General features: G+C 40.2%; 1 protein-coding gene across 2 annotated transcripts; it reads right to left on the bottom strand.

Moving 5' to 3' along the window:
* Nucleotides 1-1,603: 1,603 nt before the first annotated feature.
* On the bottom strand, nt 1,604-6,891 carry LOC129185453 (nuclear receptor coactivator 7). 2 transcript variants are annotated; one of them, XM_054782549.1, is made up of 7 exons: nt 6,705-6,891; nt 5,539-5,719; nt 3,263-3,412; nt 2,993-3,145; nt 2,779-2,874; nt 2,614-2,687; nt 1,604-2,505 (listed from the first exon to the last, which is right to left on the bottom strand). In XM_054782549.1, the coding sequence occupies exons 1-7, from the start codon at nt 6,728-6,730 to the stop codon at nt 2,367-2,369; spliced, it is 819 nt and encodes a 272-aa protein (XP_054638524.1). In that variant the 5' UTR covers nt 6,731-6,891; the 3' UTR covers nt 1,604-2,366. The 2 variants fall into 2 exon arrangements, with proteins under 2 accessions (XP_054638524.1, XP_054638525.1); XM_054782550.1 differs by lacking the exons at nt 5,539-5,719; nt 6,705-6,891 and adding an exon at nt 3,625-3,785.
* Nucleotides 6,892-16,171: the final 9,280 nt, after the last annotated feature.

The raw sequence follows: 16,171 nt of genomic DNA, 5'->3' as shown, positions 1-16,171 counted from the left end.
AGCGAGAGGCAACTGTACATATTTTCAGGACCCAGTGAATATTAAAATGCTATACTATAGTGTCATTATTTTTTAGACTAGATCCTGAGAAAATGACTCATTGGCAACATTAGAATGTGTTCCTCACCACTGGCTCTGCTGATCATGATAAACAGTGACAGATTAAACAAAGATTCTATTGCTTAAAAATGCACTAATTCATAAACTTGTAGTGAAGTGTTTTGGCAAAAAAAATTCTTTAACCTTAAAAGCCAAAATACTTCTCTGTTAAGGTGCATAAGCTTAAGTTTTTGATGGGCACACAAGCATACATGGTAACGTGTTTTAAATCTGTGCTCTGTACCACTTATTTGTTTAATAAAAATCCCTTTAAGGGCATACTCACAGGAGGCCATTTGTTCTATGGTGGACTTGGGCGGGATTCCCCCTCCCTCTCCTGGTCCCCGCTGGCCTGCACCGATAATGTGCATTCCAGCCTTGGCTCGTTTACTTGTCCCATCATGTCTTTTCTGATGTTTTACTGCAATTTCTCTGACTTGTGTGGACTATTTGCAGTCTTATTTAGAGTTGTTCACGTTGCAATTTCTGTGGCTTTGTGGAATATTTCCAGTCTGATTTGGATTTGTTCTGATCCATATATTTTGTGTAAGGTTGCCGCTGTCATTAATTTTCACAAGAGCATCAATCGCATGAATTAAAAATGATACATCTTTATTACACACACAAATGTAGTCACGGGTGAGTGTACATGCTGTGGGTTTGACTTGTGAATCATTTTAAAGAAATCTGCTTCCATTCCTGGAATTCTTGTCACTTTATGATGCAGCTGAGTGTGTGCATGTGCATGAAATTTTGCTGGGCCCTACACCGTCAGTGCCCAGGGAAGCTTGCTTGAGCACAATTCATTGCGCTCATACTAGCCTAACGAATGATGCTCAAGGTGTTAAGTGGGCCCAGGTCTAGTGCCTCATACTTGGCTTTACATGTGCACCATGCATTCTGGGACTTGTAGTATAGTTCAATACAGTAAACAGATATGACTCTACAAATATACATAATGTAACTATGTGAAGCTGACAATCTATTGGGTAGACTCTATTGCGAAATGTTTTTCAAACAAAATCTGTAGTTCATCTGTATGTTCTGCATAAAATAACACTGTTTTACAGAGGTAATTTTTGTTTGAAGGTGTTGAAGGTGCATTTCTGGTCTTCAAAGGGTCTTCAACTGCATGTAACTCACCAGCACATTATCATCATCTTGTGCAAGCCATGAATGACACGCAATGACATATGGTATGTGATGACCTCTCAGTCTGTAGTATGTCTTCATAGAAAATTAATGCATTTTAGAGTATTGCCATTCCAATATTTTGCTCAGCGAATAAAGCGTGAAATTGTCTACTGTAAAGCCATTTCAAGAGTGAATAATATGGCTGCTTTATTCATTGTCAGCAGTAAAGACACTGGTTTGATAGTAGTTCCACACAGCCAGCACCACCAAGGTATGTAAAATAAATAAATAACATTAAAATAGGGTCACTCTCTTGCTTATTTTTTTCATAAATGTTGGAATGTGGAAAAAAAAAACAAGAAGTAAAATGTGAACTGTTTTGCCAGTATTTTAAACACAACAAACATACAGCATTGTGCAAATATGAAACTGCTGATAGAAAAATAGGACGCCTTACTGTCAAGAGTGCAAGTACTTGTACAAATGGCACGCATCACAGATAATAAACTGTCGTTGTTAAACTGTGGCCACGTATTTCTTAACCTGACTTTTTTAGGTTTTCACCAGCACCTGAAGTTTTTAAAAGGAAATTGGTGCTAATACTTATCAGAACCAGCCTATTAGTCACAGTATCATCCATACAGTGGTTATACCATGCATCAACATTTCCCTTGGAGGGTTATGTGATTGTATGTGCTAAACAATCAATAGGCTCATATGTAAACACAGTCTAACAAGTTCCAAGCACACATGCCTGTTAAAACATTAAAACATATTTAGAATTTGTCTTTAATCCTAAAAGGTGCTTTTTTTTCACAAAAAATTCTTATCCAACAAGTTTATTACAAACTTTGAATTGTAATGCTCTCCAAAACAAAAGGAGGGCATGGAAGGCTTACAGCTTAGCGTTGGCTGTTGATGGTAGGCAGTAGTTTAAGGCAACAATGCCACGTATCACAGGATTTTATGCAACCCCTCATCTTTTAGCAGAAATAACCTCGCAAACACCAGTATAACAGGCATCATTCGGTGCCACCTACATGTTTAGCTACTGCAAGCTGCACACAGCAGTGGTGGTGGAGGCATCCATACTCATTGCTCTAATTAGATTTTCTATGTTCAGATGTCCTTGTTCAGTTTTGTACTGTCCAGACCTCAAGGTCTTGTATGATGAAGTCCTTCTGTGTGGAGAGCGGAGCGTTGTGGAAGGTGGGACATGAAAAACTGGAACCACGGTACAGATCAGCATCAATCCATAGGCCAAATTCTCCCCTACAAGCAAACAAACATTATCTGGTTAAATCTTACACCGTAATATGCACCTGTTACTTCGAACATACACCATTATATAACAACAAATTATCAGTAATGCCAACCTACCCTCCACCTCCAATCTGAAGAGACTCAAAGTTCCCGCTCACAAAGTAGGAGTTCTCTCCAGTCCACTTATAAGCCTGAATGAATGATAATTTGAAAGACATGGGCCATTTGCACTCCCGCACGGTTTACGTCTGCTTTGTGGGGTAAAATGAGTAATAGTTTTACCTGGAAGTCGGGGTTGAAGCTGAAAAGGAAAGTTTCTCCTGTGCCATAGCAATATTTGCTGACTCTAAACGGATCTGATGAAAAAGCTCCGAACACCTGACGATAATCAGAAAGATGACATAGTGAAGAGCGGAGCCAAACTATTTAGCAGCTCACCACAGGTGACATGCCGAGTGCATTGAGCTTATCTGAAGAGCACAGGCAATAATCTAACCTTTTTCTGCATGTCTTTGATGACCAACAACACCGGACTGTCTAAACCGGCCATATTTCTGTAAAGTGTCTTCAGGCTGCTCCCATGGACGGCAGTGCTGTAGACCAATTGCCATGGATAGCCTTGTGTCCTTGCTGGCATGTGAGATGCAAGCTGCAATGGAAAAAAAGGGGTGTAATTCACATCCAAATACTGTATGCTATGCTTACTTAGTTATACCAAAACTTGTCACATGCTTCTGTTAAAAGTCTGTAAAAAAGTAACACTTACACTGAGCAGGTGTCTGTGATCCAGGAGCTCACTGTAGTCACTCAGGACAGGTAGAACAACACCAACTTCCCCCTGGTACTCAGGTTCCTCTGTTTCAGAGTCAGAGCTGCACACACTCAAACGGCGCTTAGGGTCTTTTACACTGATAATCTGGAACATAATAAGAACATAAAGTCACATAAATGGTACATATTAACACAAAACTTACACTGCTTTTATTGGTATTCAATATAGTCTGCACTTCTCCTTCGAAATGACACCCACATCATCAAAGCTAAACATTAACCCAGAAGGTGCCGGGAAGCGTAACATATATGGTTAAGCCTAGAACAAGATTAAATGCAGCATAGTAGTCTTTGTACCTGAACATATGGCTCCACACGGTCACTGGCAAAGTAAAGCACCTTGACACTGTCTGGTAACAGCTTCATAGCTCCTGATTTCTTTGTCAAATGTTGTTCTTTGCTTTGCCACATTTGATTTAACCTGCCTGCACCCACCACACGTGGTCCCCTCCCAATAACTTTCACTTTCTGAGTGGCACATTATTGGTGGGATGAAAGGATGGGAGCTCATCTCATTGGTTTGCTCTGCCATGCTGCAAGTTTCTATTCCAGTAAAACAGGAAAGGGGTGGGGTGAGTAGTTTGCCGTGCTGGGAAGTAGTCAGAGAAAGGATGTCCATATAAAGAGTGGGAGTTACAACTGCTGGCGTAGATGTCAAACCCTAGAGTGTTTAAAGCTACTCCAGATAACCGGCTCTTCTAAGAAAGCTGGTTCTTTATGGTTCACTCTTCGGTTCACTAAAAAGAGCAGACTCTTTCAGCTCCCTAGTAGCCTCTCAGATTTTGTGTTGGGCACATGTTAATGATCTAATAATGGACAAAAACATACCATATATTGAATGGTTTATTATTTCTATGGCTTATTATACATAGAGCAGAGTGCTAGTCTTTTTTTCTTCCAACTGCATTGGTTGATATACAGTTTTCATATGCCTGTGCAGTGTTATCAAAGTAAAGACCGATCCATATAAAATTGTAATCATGCATGCGCTATACTCTCCTTTTGTATTACCAGTATAATTGAAATGCGTCATGTTTCTGCATTTTCTGCATTTCAGTGTGTTGTCTCTTTTGCATCTCACGCCCTCCTCTCTCTCTCTCTCTCTCTCTCTCTCTCTTTGTTTGTGTGTATGTGCTGTGTCTGCAATCTTGACCGCTCCCCCTCCTGCTCAAACTCAAACGCCACATCATGTAGATGACCAATCATATGCGACTTGAACGGAAAGAAAAAAAGAGAATAAAAACTGAGCTGATTCGGATTGTTCACGTGAAAGAATCTGCTCTAAAAATCCTTTTATTTGCATTTGACACATTGGGAATAAAGGCTGAATTATGTCACAGTGTAGTCGCATCATCTGACATCTTGATCCTATTGTGGCTCTTTGGCAGGGACTGAGCGCATGAGTTGCAATTCTCTACCTAAACCCCAGGGGCAGAGTTTTCCTGAGAGTGAGCAGCCTCGACGGTCATTGACTAGCTATTTAGCTTCCTGTGTAGTAGTAGTGAACAGTGGTGGGTGAAGCGACATCCAGAGCAAAAGGCTCAAACTCAAGGCCCAGGGGCCAGATATGGCCTGCCACATCATTTTATGTGGCTTGCGAAAGCCTGGGAATAATGTGTGTCAATAATGCGCTTCACCTTTTTCCTTCTAAATGTATTTATTCTTTCATTTTGACAGAAAAGTTGTTCTGTGTGCAGTTCTTCTAAACTTTAATATTGTCTGATAATGGAACAAGATATTCCAAGCATTTTTGTTATCAAAAATAAATCCTTGAACATCTGCTTGTCACCTTGATATTCTCACTTCTCATTTCAAAGCAAGTTAAACGTAAAAAATAAGTCATACAAAAATAATAATAATCAAATCATCAATAATCGATAAATCGTTTATGTTTACATCATAGTCATATACTGCAACTGCTCATACCTGCGTATTGCAAATGTCTTTGCTGAGATGCTTCTCAACTTGCGCCATTGTTTCTTTTATTTTGGTGGAATTTTATTGCGTTTTCGAGGGAGAGATAAACCGTAAATGATGTATTAAAAAAAAGCAGACCAATCACAGCTCTACGGGTCTGCGTTGCTCTTGACATGAGGTTGGGTTTTTTTTAAGATCCGGAGGCTTTGGAATGGGAAGAGTGAGCCTGAGAGTGTTTACTCTAACGACTTTCGACAAACATTAAATAACATATAAATGTGTACAAACCCTTACCTCCCAGTTTGTTGCTGCATGGCTGTTTAGCTGTTTATTTTTTGAAGCCATTTTGTTGTTCTTGCCAAGATACCGATTTTGATGTTTCTCCCGAATAAAGTGGGTTTTGCTCTTCTTTTTGTTGCTGTTGGTGTACACATCTGGTGACCATTGCACAAAGAAGGTGTAGAGGTGGTCAACCCTGTAAAGACAAAAGGACAGGCCCTGATTAATTCATAAAACTTGTTACATGTAATCCCTAAACACTAAACACAAAATTGTATTAGTCATAGTTCTATTATAATCCTGTGGTTGTGGTATGAGGTGTTGAACTGCAATACGTCATGCTGACAAGTCATTATGTTCCCTTCTCATGTAGCTAAATAAGGTAACCAAAATATTAGAATTACCTCACACCACTGCATACGACAACCTCAAAAATGCATACATTGATTTTGTCACTAAAAACCTAAGCATCATTTTCTTTGTAAAGACAGATTCTTTTGGCAGAGCTCTTGTGTCGGTTCGCTACAGATTATGTAGGTGTACCTAATGTTGTGACCAGTGAGAGTACTTTTTGTTCATAAATCCATATGTGATATACTTACAATTCAGCTTTCAATGTTGCACATTTGGTGCATCTTCCATTAAAGGCTACTCTTTAACAAGTTAGAATTGTATTATGACATAATTTATCACAGTTGTGAAATAAAAAAAAAAAACATTTAACTGGTGTCAATACTGTTACAGTGTGAAAGCAATTGTGACAGTGTGGTCTGAACGTGCGCACACTGTAGCATCCATCTGTTGAGACATGCATTTTGAAGAAAAATTAGGCGCACCTTATGTGTTAAGTGTTTCAGGTATTACTAATGCTAAGTCAAAGAGATTCTAGTGGCCCACGTATTTGGAGTTGTGAATTCCTGCAGGTCCATTTTCAATTTGCAGTCCAAATCATTTTAGAACAGAGTTGTACTTTGCTTACGCAATGTAACAACAAGCCACTTTGGGTAACATGCATTTTAACTCATCAGTCCTCATTCTGCTCTGCAACTACCATGCATTGACATACATATCCCCCTCGTGTATGTGCTTCCTATGCACACATGCTCCCGAAAACGGCCGCGTGTTCCTAATCCATCCAAAATGTCTCCAGTGTCCTCATAATGTGAATGCTCTTCACTTACTCTCCAACGCTGTAGGCAACTCCCATGGTTGACTGGAAGAGTTGATGGTGATGTAGAAAAAGGAGAAGAAGAGAGAAAGAGAGATGGGGTTTGGAGGCTCAATGCTGGGGCAGCATGTCCACGGCAAGCCTCTGCAAGCACTCCTGTTTTATACTACTGCTGAGATAAGCCCCCTTTGACCATAAACCCTCCCTTTCCCACTGAAAGCTGTACTTAGGCTGCCTGAGTTTTCACATAAGCCTTTTAAAAAGGGGCTGGAAACAGAAGTTAGTAATTAACTTGACCTGCTCCCTGTGCTTAACATGGAGTTTAGTCAGTTAATGTGTCAAAGGCACAGTGACAAGGTGGCATTGTAAAGACAGAGAGTGGTGGACAAAAAACTTTAAAAAAAAATCCTGAAGAGGAATTACAGATTTACGTTGTACATGCATTTGATACCCATTATGATTCATGCATACACATACCAGGATTCCCACATGCACATACAAAGGGAAATAAATACCTGAGTAAGTAGGTTGCCAGCAACAGTGGCAGGCTCATGAGCACCTCAGCAGAAGTGAACTGGTACATTTCCATCAACTAGTCACAATTATTATTTTTTGTCTGTTTTTTTCGCTTCTGGATATTCTGCTTTTTTTCGTTCTTAGTACGTCTTTTAAACCTTCTTCTTTCTAGTCTCCAAGCCAAGTGTTAGAGACAAGTTTTTACAGAATGAGCTACTGCTTCCCAGATAGACCAAGCATCTGTTCATTTTTTTTCATTTCCTCTTCTCCGAGATTAACATATTTTCATTTCATTCCATCAGTAGGATAATGTTGACAACTTCTTTTTGTGCATTAATTACTTTGGGGAATTCACAGTGAAATGATACATAATATCATAGCCAACACTATCTAAGTGCCAGAGGTTTGTTCTTTCAGCATTAAATCAAAATGAAGGTAATGACACAGGTGTATCTGTCAACCTAGACGAACAGGGAGTTAAACACATTGTACATAAAAAGTCAGAAAAAAATTGCAACTGTAGATTGCAATTACACAAAAATCCTGTTAAAGGCATTCTATGCAATGTATACGCATACATTAAAAAGAAGAGTGAACACATCTGTTTCTCATCTGTGTTTTTTTTCCCCTCTGGGTCTCTCAGTACATTCTGCCCTACTTTTAGGCTGTACAAGGACAAGGGAAGAGTGGAGCAGGGTTTTTTTTTGGCCTGTCGAAAATGACATATTGTTGGAGAACAACAATAAAAAGCAGAGGGGGATGGCTCTGGTCTGTGGTAAGGCTAAACTCTGCTAGTCTGAAAAACTTTTAGTTTTTTTTTTTTTTTTACTTCATGCAACATTCAGTGTTTTTTTTTTAGGGGGGAGGGTCAAAAATTGGTACGGGGTTATGAGAGGTACATGTATTTGTGCACGTCCTCTCTTCTGTTGGAGCTGGTACTAGAGTACAGTACACAAAGTGACTCAAGCACCTTTCCCTTTCAGGCTCTACTAGGATGTCTATGAACACTCAAGCTTTTATGTCAAGATTTATTCAGAGTGGCAAATGCTTTCAGTGTTGGCCATTGCTAAATGACTAATGTTTGAGTCAGTAGCATTTTGGTTCATTTCATTTTTTGTCTTTCTTTATGCATCTGCTTTGTGATCCATATGCAATAGCAGTACAGTCGTCCCTCGTTTATTGTAGTTATTTGATTCCAAACCCAACCTCAAAGTAGGATTCAACATTAATATACTGAATATTTTAATAGAGCATAGAAACCTGTTTCTGACTTTCTAAATACATTATTAGAGCCCTGTAGACATGAAATAACGTGCCAATAGTCACTTTTACACTCCTATTATTCTGTCTTTACATTACATTGCACAGGCTACGGGATCAGGGATATAACAGACGGCCGCCGCTAGCATAGCAAGCTACCAAACTAACTAGTTAGCCTCTCCAATTTACTTATTCTAAACTCAAGAAAGTGTTTCAAACGTAGCGGGGAAAAGGACAAATAAGGCAAAAACCTACCACTTCCACACGGAATGAGAGGAGAACCTTCCACTCTATCTCAGCCACAGCTCAGCTCTGCTGGCTGAGTAGCCAGTCTCCATGCAGTGTGAAAGGTACTCTAACGTCATGTCTCATTACTGATGCCTTGTGACCAGAATACGACATATAAGTTGTCTTTCAATATTTTTTACTATTGTATTGTATTGTATTGTATGTACTTTATTTATCCGACAGCGGGGAAATTTACTTGTTACAGCAGCAAGACAAGTAAAGAGAACAGTGTAAAGAAAGCATAGTGTCTACAACATGGTTCAGGTGGTGCAGGTGTTGTAGAGCCTGACAGCGGTCGGTATGAAGGACCTGCGGAACCTCTCCTTCTTACACCGTGGGTGTAACAGTCTGGTGCTGAAGGAGCTGCTCAGGGAAACAACAGTGTCATGTAGCGGGTGAGAGGTGTTGTTCATGATGGATGTCAGCTTAGCAAACATCCTTCTCTCCCCCACTTCCTCCACGGAGTCCAGAGGACCGTCCAGGACAGAGCTAGCTCGCCTGATACTAATAATATGCCATAGTCAACCACGAAACAGCGATCATTTATTACTTACTTTTTTAAAAAACGCAATATAGTGAGGGAATGATATTCAAACCGCGATATAGCAAGGGACGACTTATATTGTTATATTATATATATTGTTTATCGTGGTGAATTTCTATGAAGATTCCTTCATTATAAAGCAAATATTTTCGTGGTTAGAGCACAGAAAACCTTTTTACTACCTTCTATATGCGATTTTTAACATTATTAGAGCCCTCTAGACATGAAATAACACCCCTATATTCACATTTACGCTCGTATTACCCAATATAGTAGCTATAATCAGAGAAAATAAGCCATTTAAGACAGAAACACAACACAACAGTACCTTGTGTTATTATTCTGATTATGATGATTATGTTATTATTATTGTGCCTGTTGTGAGATAATTCAAACCTGCAAAAAAATCCTGTTTGTGTGTCACTGCGCGCTATTGCCTGCCCATTGTTGTGTATATGATGAAGATCTTGTTCACGTATGTGTTCCACAGCGGCTGAAGATGCCAGTGTCGCAGCCATCTTCATCACATACATAACAATGGGCAGGCGATAGCACACACGACAGCAGAAAAAGTAACAGAGAGTGATTTGTGAGGTCAGATTTTTTCCAAGGAGGCCTTTTTGTGACACAAATGTATTACTGTATTACTCCAGAACTGGGCACACAGGACCAAGTGGGGGGTAAGTCAGTGTTAATGCAAAACTGTCTTTGTCAGTCTTCCTAGTCTTGTCTTTGAGTTTCCTAAAACAAAATGAGACACAAAATAAGTTGTTGATTGTTTTTTATTGGGTAGCCGACTGCCAGATTAAACTGTTTGGTGGCAATACATAATGTAAATTAGGGTCCTGGGTAAAAACCAGGGCCCGTATTCATAAAGCTTCTCAGTGTCCTCGCAGAAAGCTTCTAACTTAGCCTAAAAATTCCTAGCAAGGAATCTTAGGTTAAGAGTGATTAAGGAAGTTCCTGAGAGCAACTCTGAGAAAGTAGGGGACAGAAACTTTTATCTTAGTGAGGAGGTGTGTGGTTGACCTCGTTGCTAGGTATGGTGCAGTTTTTCAAGAGCTGTGATTGGTTGTTACAAAAAGGGGAAAGACCAAAAAAAGAAAGTTAAAAAAATGCGCTCTTCGAAATGAATGGACAGTAAAATCAACTGATCACTTATAACTTGGACTGTATTAAGAATTAATTTTATGTCATGATGATGAAACTCAGCAAAATGAAATTAATTATGACTGAGCTTCAAAATGTTTGAACGTACCTCATTCACATGCCCATTATATTGATATGCTTATTGTTCTGTTTACTGTCCATGCTGGTAATTTTACTACTTAATGTATTTGATATTAATGTGGACACAGACTCATCTGTCAGCCATTCCTGTGATTGCTAACTAGGTGAGGCTATGAAAGCGCCTTAATGGTCTGGCTGGTCACTCTGCTGACAGAGGGTTGTGACAGACCCAAGTCATCACTGCTGCATTGTTGCATTTTACCTGTGGCCAGGTATCGCAATGTTGTGATGACTTTCATCGCAGGCATTATAGCGTTACTATGCTGGGTGGAACTAGTAAGCTCATCCCTGATGAGGTCCACCACAAACATTATCCCTGCACAATTGAGCCGGTAGCGTGTTATTAAATCACTGTCATTTAACATACAGAGAATATCTCTCCTTTCTCTCTGTCTTTCTTGTCTGTTTACGCCACTCTCAGGCTTCTTAAAAGTCCTGCTCACCACTCCTAACATTTTGCCGCCTTAGGTGCTCTCTGAAGGCCTAGGATGCTTTGTGAATAACTTTTATCTTAGCAAGTAAAAATTTTAATTAAAATCTTAGAATCCAAGGAGTTCTAATATTTTTCTAAGAGTGATGTCACTAAGAGCTGTTTTTAAGCCTGAGGGTGCTTTGCCCAGGTTCTTATTTTGTGTATTCAGTTAAAAGGTTTGGGGAAACTTAATCTTTGGAAAAACAGCATTGCAGTTCATGTATTATTTCAGTGCAGGTATACCTAATATTGTATCTTGTAAGAGCATATTTGCACTATAGGATTTTTTGTCATTTACCGCATCAGTGATCAGTGGTACAGGAGTTCAAATTAAACATTACTCAAAGTTAAATGACCACAAGTGAACTTTGTGGGGGGCACATTGATTTTTGCTGATCCTCACATGGAGCTAAAACTCCCAAAGTTACTGCTGTACAGTGTCAAAAATTTGCAAACTGTTGGAGGAGAAATATGATATGCTGAGATAATTCCTACCATCTGTAGTAACACTGAAGCTGGCCAGGAAGGCTGTCCCACTTGGCACGGTCTATGATTATGCAACAGGAATTTGGGGGGTAAAAAACAGGATGGGCCTGTGATAGCTCTCCTCAGTAAGGAAGAACTATACTGCCTGGCCTCCGAATTAAACTGCTTACTTGGCACTTTGTTTGTAGTGAAATTTAACATTAAATGTCACGTAATCACACTGTGTTACGAAACACTTGTAACAACCGGACTGATTTAAGCGTGATGGTGTAATAGCTTTGACTGTGCTGTGTCAGTTAATCAGTGCTCTTTCTTTGAGAGTAAGACTTTCACGGACCCTCATACACCACAACTGTATTTAGGTCATGAAGGAAGATTATACGTTGGTAGAATTTTCAGTTCGAACAAGCCCAGACTTCCTCTCTAGCTTTGTTTCAGAGAAAATGTCTGTGGCTAAAGACGAAAGGGTGGTTTCGCCAAGGAAATTTCTTTGTACAACCTCTTCAAAACAAAACAAAATACCACGGTAATAATACATGGAAACAACTTCTCATGTTTTCCGTTAACGTGAAGGTCAAACCGCACGCCTTCAGATATGCCATTTATATTTGATTAGATTGAGTATTACTGTATTATCACTATACACTCAAGCTTAGCAGTGATCAAATTTAACAATCACCCTCAATTTTGTTTAACTCTGTGTTACTTTTTCACCTTTTCTGTCTTTGTCTTTGAACAATTACAAGGTTTTTTACTAGGGATGAGTGAGTACACCACTATCTGTATCTGTTCACCCATCTAAATCATCTGTATCCATAGCTGTACCGACCTGCTTTAAGTCCACCACCATAGTGCCCGTACCCAAGAAGAGCAACGTGACCTGCTTAAATGACTATCGCCCTATAGCACTCACTCTTATTGTAATGAAGTGCTTTGAAAGGATAGTCATGACCCACATCAAAAAGAGCATCCCGGCCACTGTGGACCCTCTACAGTTTGCATACCGCCAGAACCGGTCCACGGATGATGCAGCCCTTTCTCACCTACAAGGCCATGACACATATTTCAGAATGTTATTTATAGCTTACAGCTCTGCATTTAACACACCCAGCCCCCACAAACTCACAAACAAGCTCCTCACACTTGGCCTGTCTCCCTCCCGCTGTAACTGGGTGTTTAACTTTCTCACAGGCAGGCCCCAGTCAGTCAGAGTCCACAATCGCACATCCAGCTCAAGAATTGTGAGCACTAGGACCCCACAGGGGTGTGTGCTGAGTCCGCTCCTCTACACGCTCTTCACCTATGATTGCGTGGCCTCCCAGAACAACACCAGCATCATTAAATTTGCGGATGACACTACAGTCATCGGACTGATCACTGGTGGTGTTGAAACGTCATACAGAAGAAAGGTGGCGGACCTCATAGCTTGGTGTCGTGATAACAATCTCCATCTCAATACAGATAAGACTAAAGAGATGATCATTGACCCAAGAACAAGGGAAAAGGAGCCGCATAAACCCCTGTTTATTGATGAGACTGAGGTGGAGAGGGTGAAAACCTTCAAGCTCCTTGGCACACACATCAGCGAGGACCTCACCTGGTCTCACAACACCCAACAAATTATGAAGAAGTCCCAAAGGAGACTGTACTTTCTGAGAAGACTGAGGAAATTTGGCATGCCCACCACAATCCTTAGTTGCTTATACAGATGCACTATCGAAAGTGTCCTTACCGCCTCCATCACTGTTTGGTACGGTAACTGTACAACACGTGATAGGAAGGCACTCCAGCGGGTGATCAAGACCTCACAGAACATTGTTGGGGCAGCCCTCCCCTCACTGCAAGACATTTATAAAACTAGAGTCCTGAGAAGAACAAACAACCTCATCAAGGACAGCACACTTCCACAACACTCATTATTCACACTCCTACCGTCAGGCAGACGCTACAGGAGTTTGAAGTCCAGGACCACAAGACTGGCGAACAGCTTTTACCCACACGCCATCAGGCTTCTCAACGAATCACTCACACACGCCGCACGCAACACACGCATGGATGGAGGATGAACAGAACAAGAATTTCATTGCATAGCAGAACTACCTTTTTTACTGTGCATATGACAATAAAACTCTTGAATCTTGAATCTCGAATCTTGAAGCTGCACTCGGAGTGGGTGGGGCACAAACCGGAAGTGGGCGTGGTTTAACTGGAAATGGCTGGGGCTTAAATCTGTACATTATTTTGCGTCTGAAATTGACATGGATTGATCAGACGTTGCTATTTATTGTTTATTATTCAGCTATATGTGTACTGTCTATGTGTGTAAGTGATCTGTAAGACTTTATTATTTAATTCTGTTTTAATGATCTGTGTGAAGTTGGTAATTCATGCAATGGCAAACAGGGAAATATTCTATCAGCCTTGTTCTGTTCTGCGTTCTGTAGTACGACCAAAGTTTCCAACTGACATTATTTCAACAGCCAAATTAGCAGCAAGCAGACGAAAAAACAAAAAACAATGACCGACGCAACACGAGCCGTTTACAGCTCCGTCTTGTCAAATGCAGTACGCACGTAACGAATCCAGTTTACCAAGTAACTTTAGATACCAGCCGAGCTGAGGAAAACCTAAAAAAAAATACCCGTCCGGTGTGGAGGCAGTGACCAACGCAACACAAGCCGTTTTCAACTCTGTCTTGTCAAATGAACCGCGTACAGAACAAAACAAGTCTACCAACTAACTTGAAATATTATACAAACCAGAGAACAGAAACGTGAGCTAGAGTCGAGCTAAGCAAGCAGAGAGTCACTGTCTGTATTGCGTCTGTGTGTGAAAGAGCTCTGGTTGTAGCGAGTCTGTCTGGGAGTGGCGGTCGCTGTGTGTGACTGGCCACAGAGCATGAAGTATGAATACATAAGTAGTTACCAAATGAGGATTTTCCTTCATCACGATTACGGGTAATGGTGAACTGTACTCATTTCATGCATGTACTCAGCAAAAATGCAAACCAGACCAGTTCTGCATTTCCCTCTCTCTTTCCCTCCTGTGGCCATACAACTTTTACTGATCAGTATAACACTGCATTGCCACATACAGGGATACCAACTTTTTTCCAAGTATCATAGGAGTGTTAATGCAAAACGTTATCAAGGCAATGAAGGGGAATAATCTGGCCAAGCCAGCTAAACTATTCTAATGAGCAAGTTGAAATAAGATTTGTTTAGCTTTTTTTAGAATAGCTATTATGTAATTAGTCACACTGTCATTGTTCCTAACAAGGATTACAAAACTCAAACAATTTTGCCAAATGAAGTTTTTAACACGTGGACGAGAGCTGAGTGTTTTTGCGGGTTTATGCAAAGCATTTCAATCATGAAGGGGTCATGACCCATTTACAGTTTGTTCCACAGCTTATATAGCATGGTAAATATTCTGGATCGTGTTCCTTCTTCCCACACTTATAAATGTTAAATTTGTATAAAACTACTAAACATTTACAGAAGTGTGTTACTGATGTGCTAATCTCCAGCCCTAATGTGCCCTGGTCAGTGCCATGACACACATTCTGCATCTTGTTAACTCTTCTCACACCCATAAATATTGTGTAAAAGTATGTGTAAAACCACTAAACATTTACAGAAGTGTACTGCTGATGCGCCAGTCTCCATCCGCTATCTGTATCCTAATAATAAATATAATATAATAATTTTTTACATCGCATGTTGCAAAACCACGATAGAACGATAGTACTGCACTTTTGGTAACTAGCACTAGATAGATTAGCACTAGACAGATATCTCCCAGAATTAAAATAGGTGGCAGTTAAGACTTTACGTACTGTACATAGTGCCGATGTTGCTAGGCGCTAGCTTTAGCATTTTAACACAGCGGCATTTAGCACGGTAGCAATAGCAACTATCTATTGAAGCAAACAATCATAACGTGTTATCACAACATATCCACATAGGTTGCCGAAGCATTTCTGTTTAGTTGGTATACTGCCCAGGTTAAAAAGAGTTTAAAAGGCAAAGCCCAAAAGCCACCAAGTTGGTCTCAAACGCCAAGCCAGAGGTGAGCAATGAGTGGCAGGCCAATTCAAAACATTTTTGGGAATTTTTCTAGTTTAACTGTTTAAATGGTTATGGTATCATGGAGGTTATAATGTGTGTGTGGAGTTGCTCTTAATTTGTCCACCCTATTCAAAGCAGGAGTTGAAGTTTTGGTGTTAAATCTCAAGCATGCAATTGAACCACATGCAGAGGCTTTTTTTCTTGATTTGGACCCTCTCAGTCCATGATGATGTAAAACTGGCTTCACTGTGTTCAGTCACACTGGTGTTCCAGCAGGTTCCACTTCATGGCAGCCTCGAACCTTGGTGCTTCCTTGGTTGTTCCTACATCCTAACCAATTTCCTTTCAACTGATGGTGACAGTTTAGGTTTTCTCCCACATCCAACATAACTTTTACTTACAGTATGTACATTTGTTTGAACTGATTATCCTGGAACATACAGTTGTTAAAGATAGTACCAAAAGAGTTCCCCGACATGCATAACTCTACAAATCTATAAGTTCCTTGGACTATTGGTCAAACCAAGGAGTGCTGTCAAACAAGTCAATCATGA

The sequence above is a fragment of the Dunckerocampus dactyliophorus genome, chromosome 7, assembly GCF_027744805.1.
Source record: "Dunckerocampus dactyliophorus isolate RoL2022-P2 chromosome 7, RoL_Ddac_1.1, whole genome shotgun sequence".
Classification (NCBI taxonomy): Eukaryota; Metazoa; Chordata; class Actinopteri; order Syngnathiformes; family Syngnathidae; genus Dunckerocampus; species Dunckerocampus dactyliophorus.
This window is presented reverse-complemented; position numbering and strand designations above follow the sequence as displayed.

Excerpts from the sequence above, each read along its gene's own strand:
- LOC129185453 (XM_054782549.1), bottom strand. The coding sequence starts at position 6,730 with ATGGGAGTTGCCTACAGCGTTGGAGA. Across the intron at positions 5,720-6,704 it reads GTTGCCTACAGCGTTGGAGA|GGTTGACCACCTCTACACCT; the intron begins GTAAGTGAAGAG and ends TTGTCTTTACAG. Across the intron at positions 2,688-2,778 it reads GCTTCAACCCCGACTTCCAG|GCTTATAAGTGGACTGGAGA; the intron begins GTAAAACTATTA and ends TCATTCATTCAG.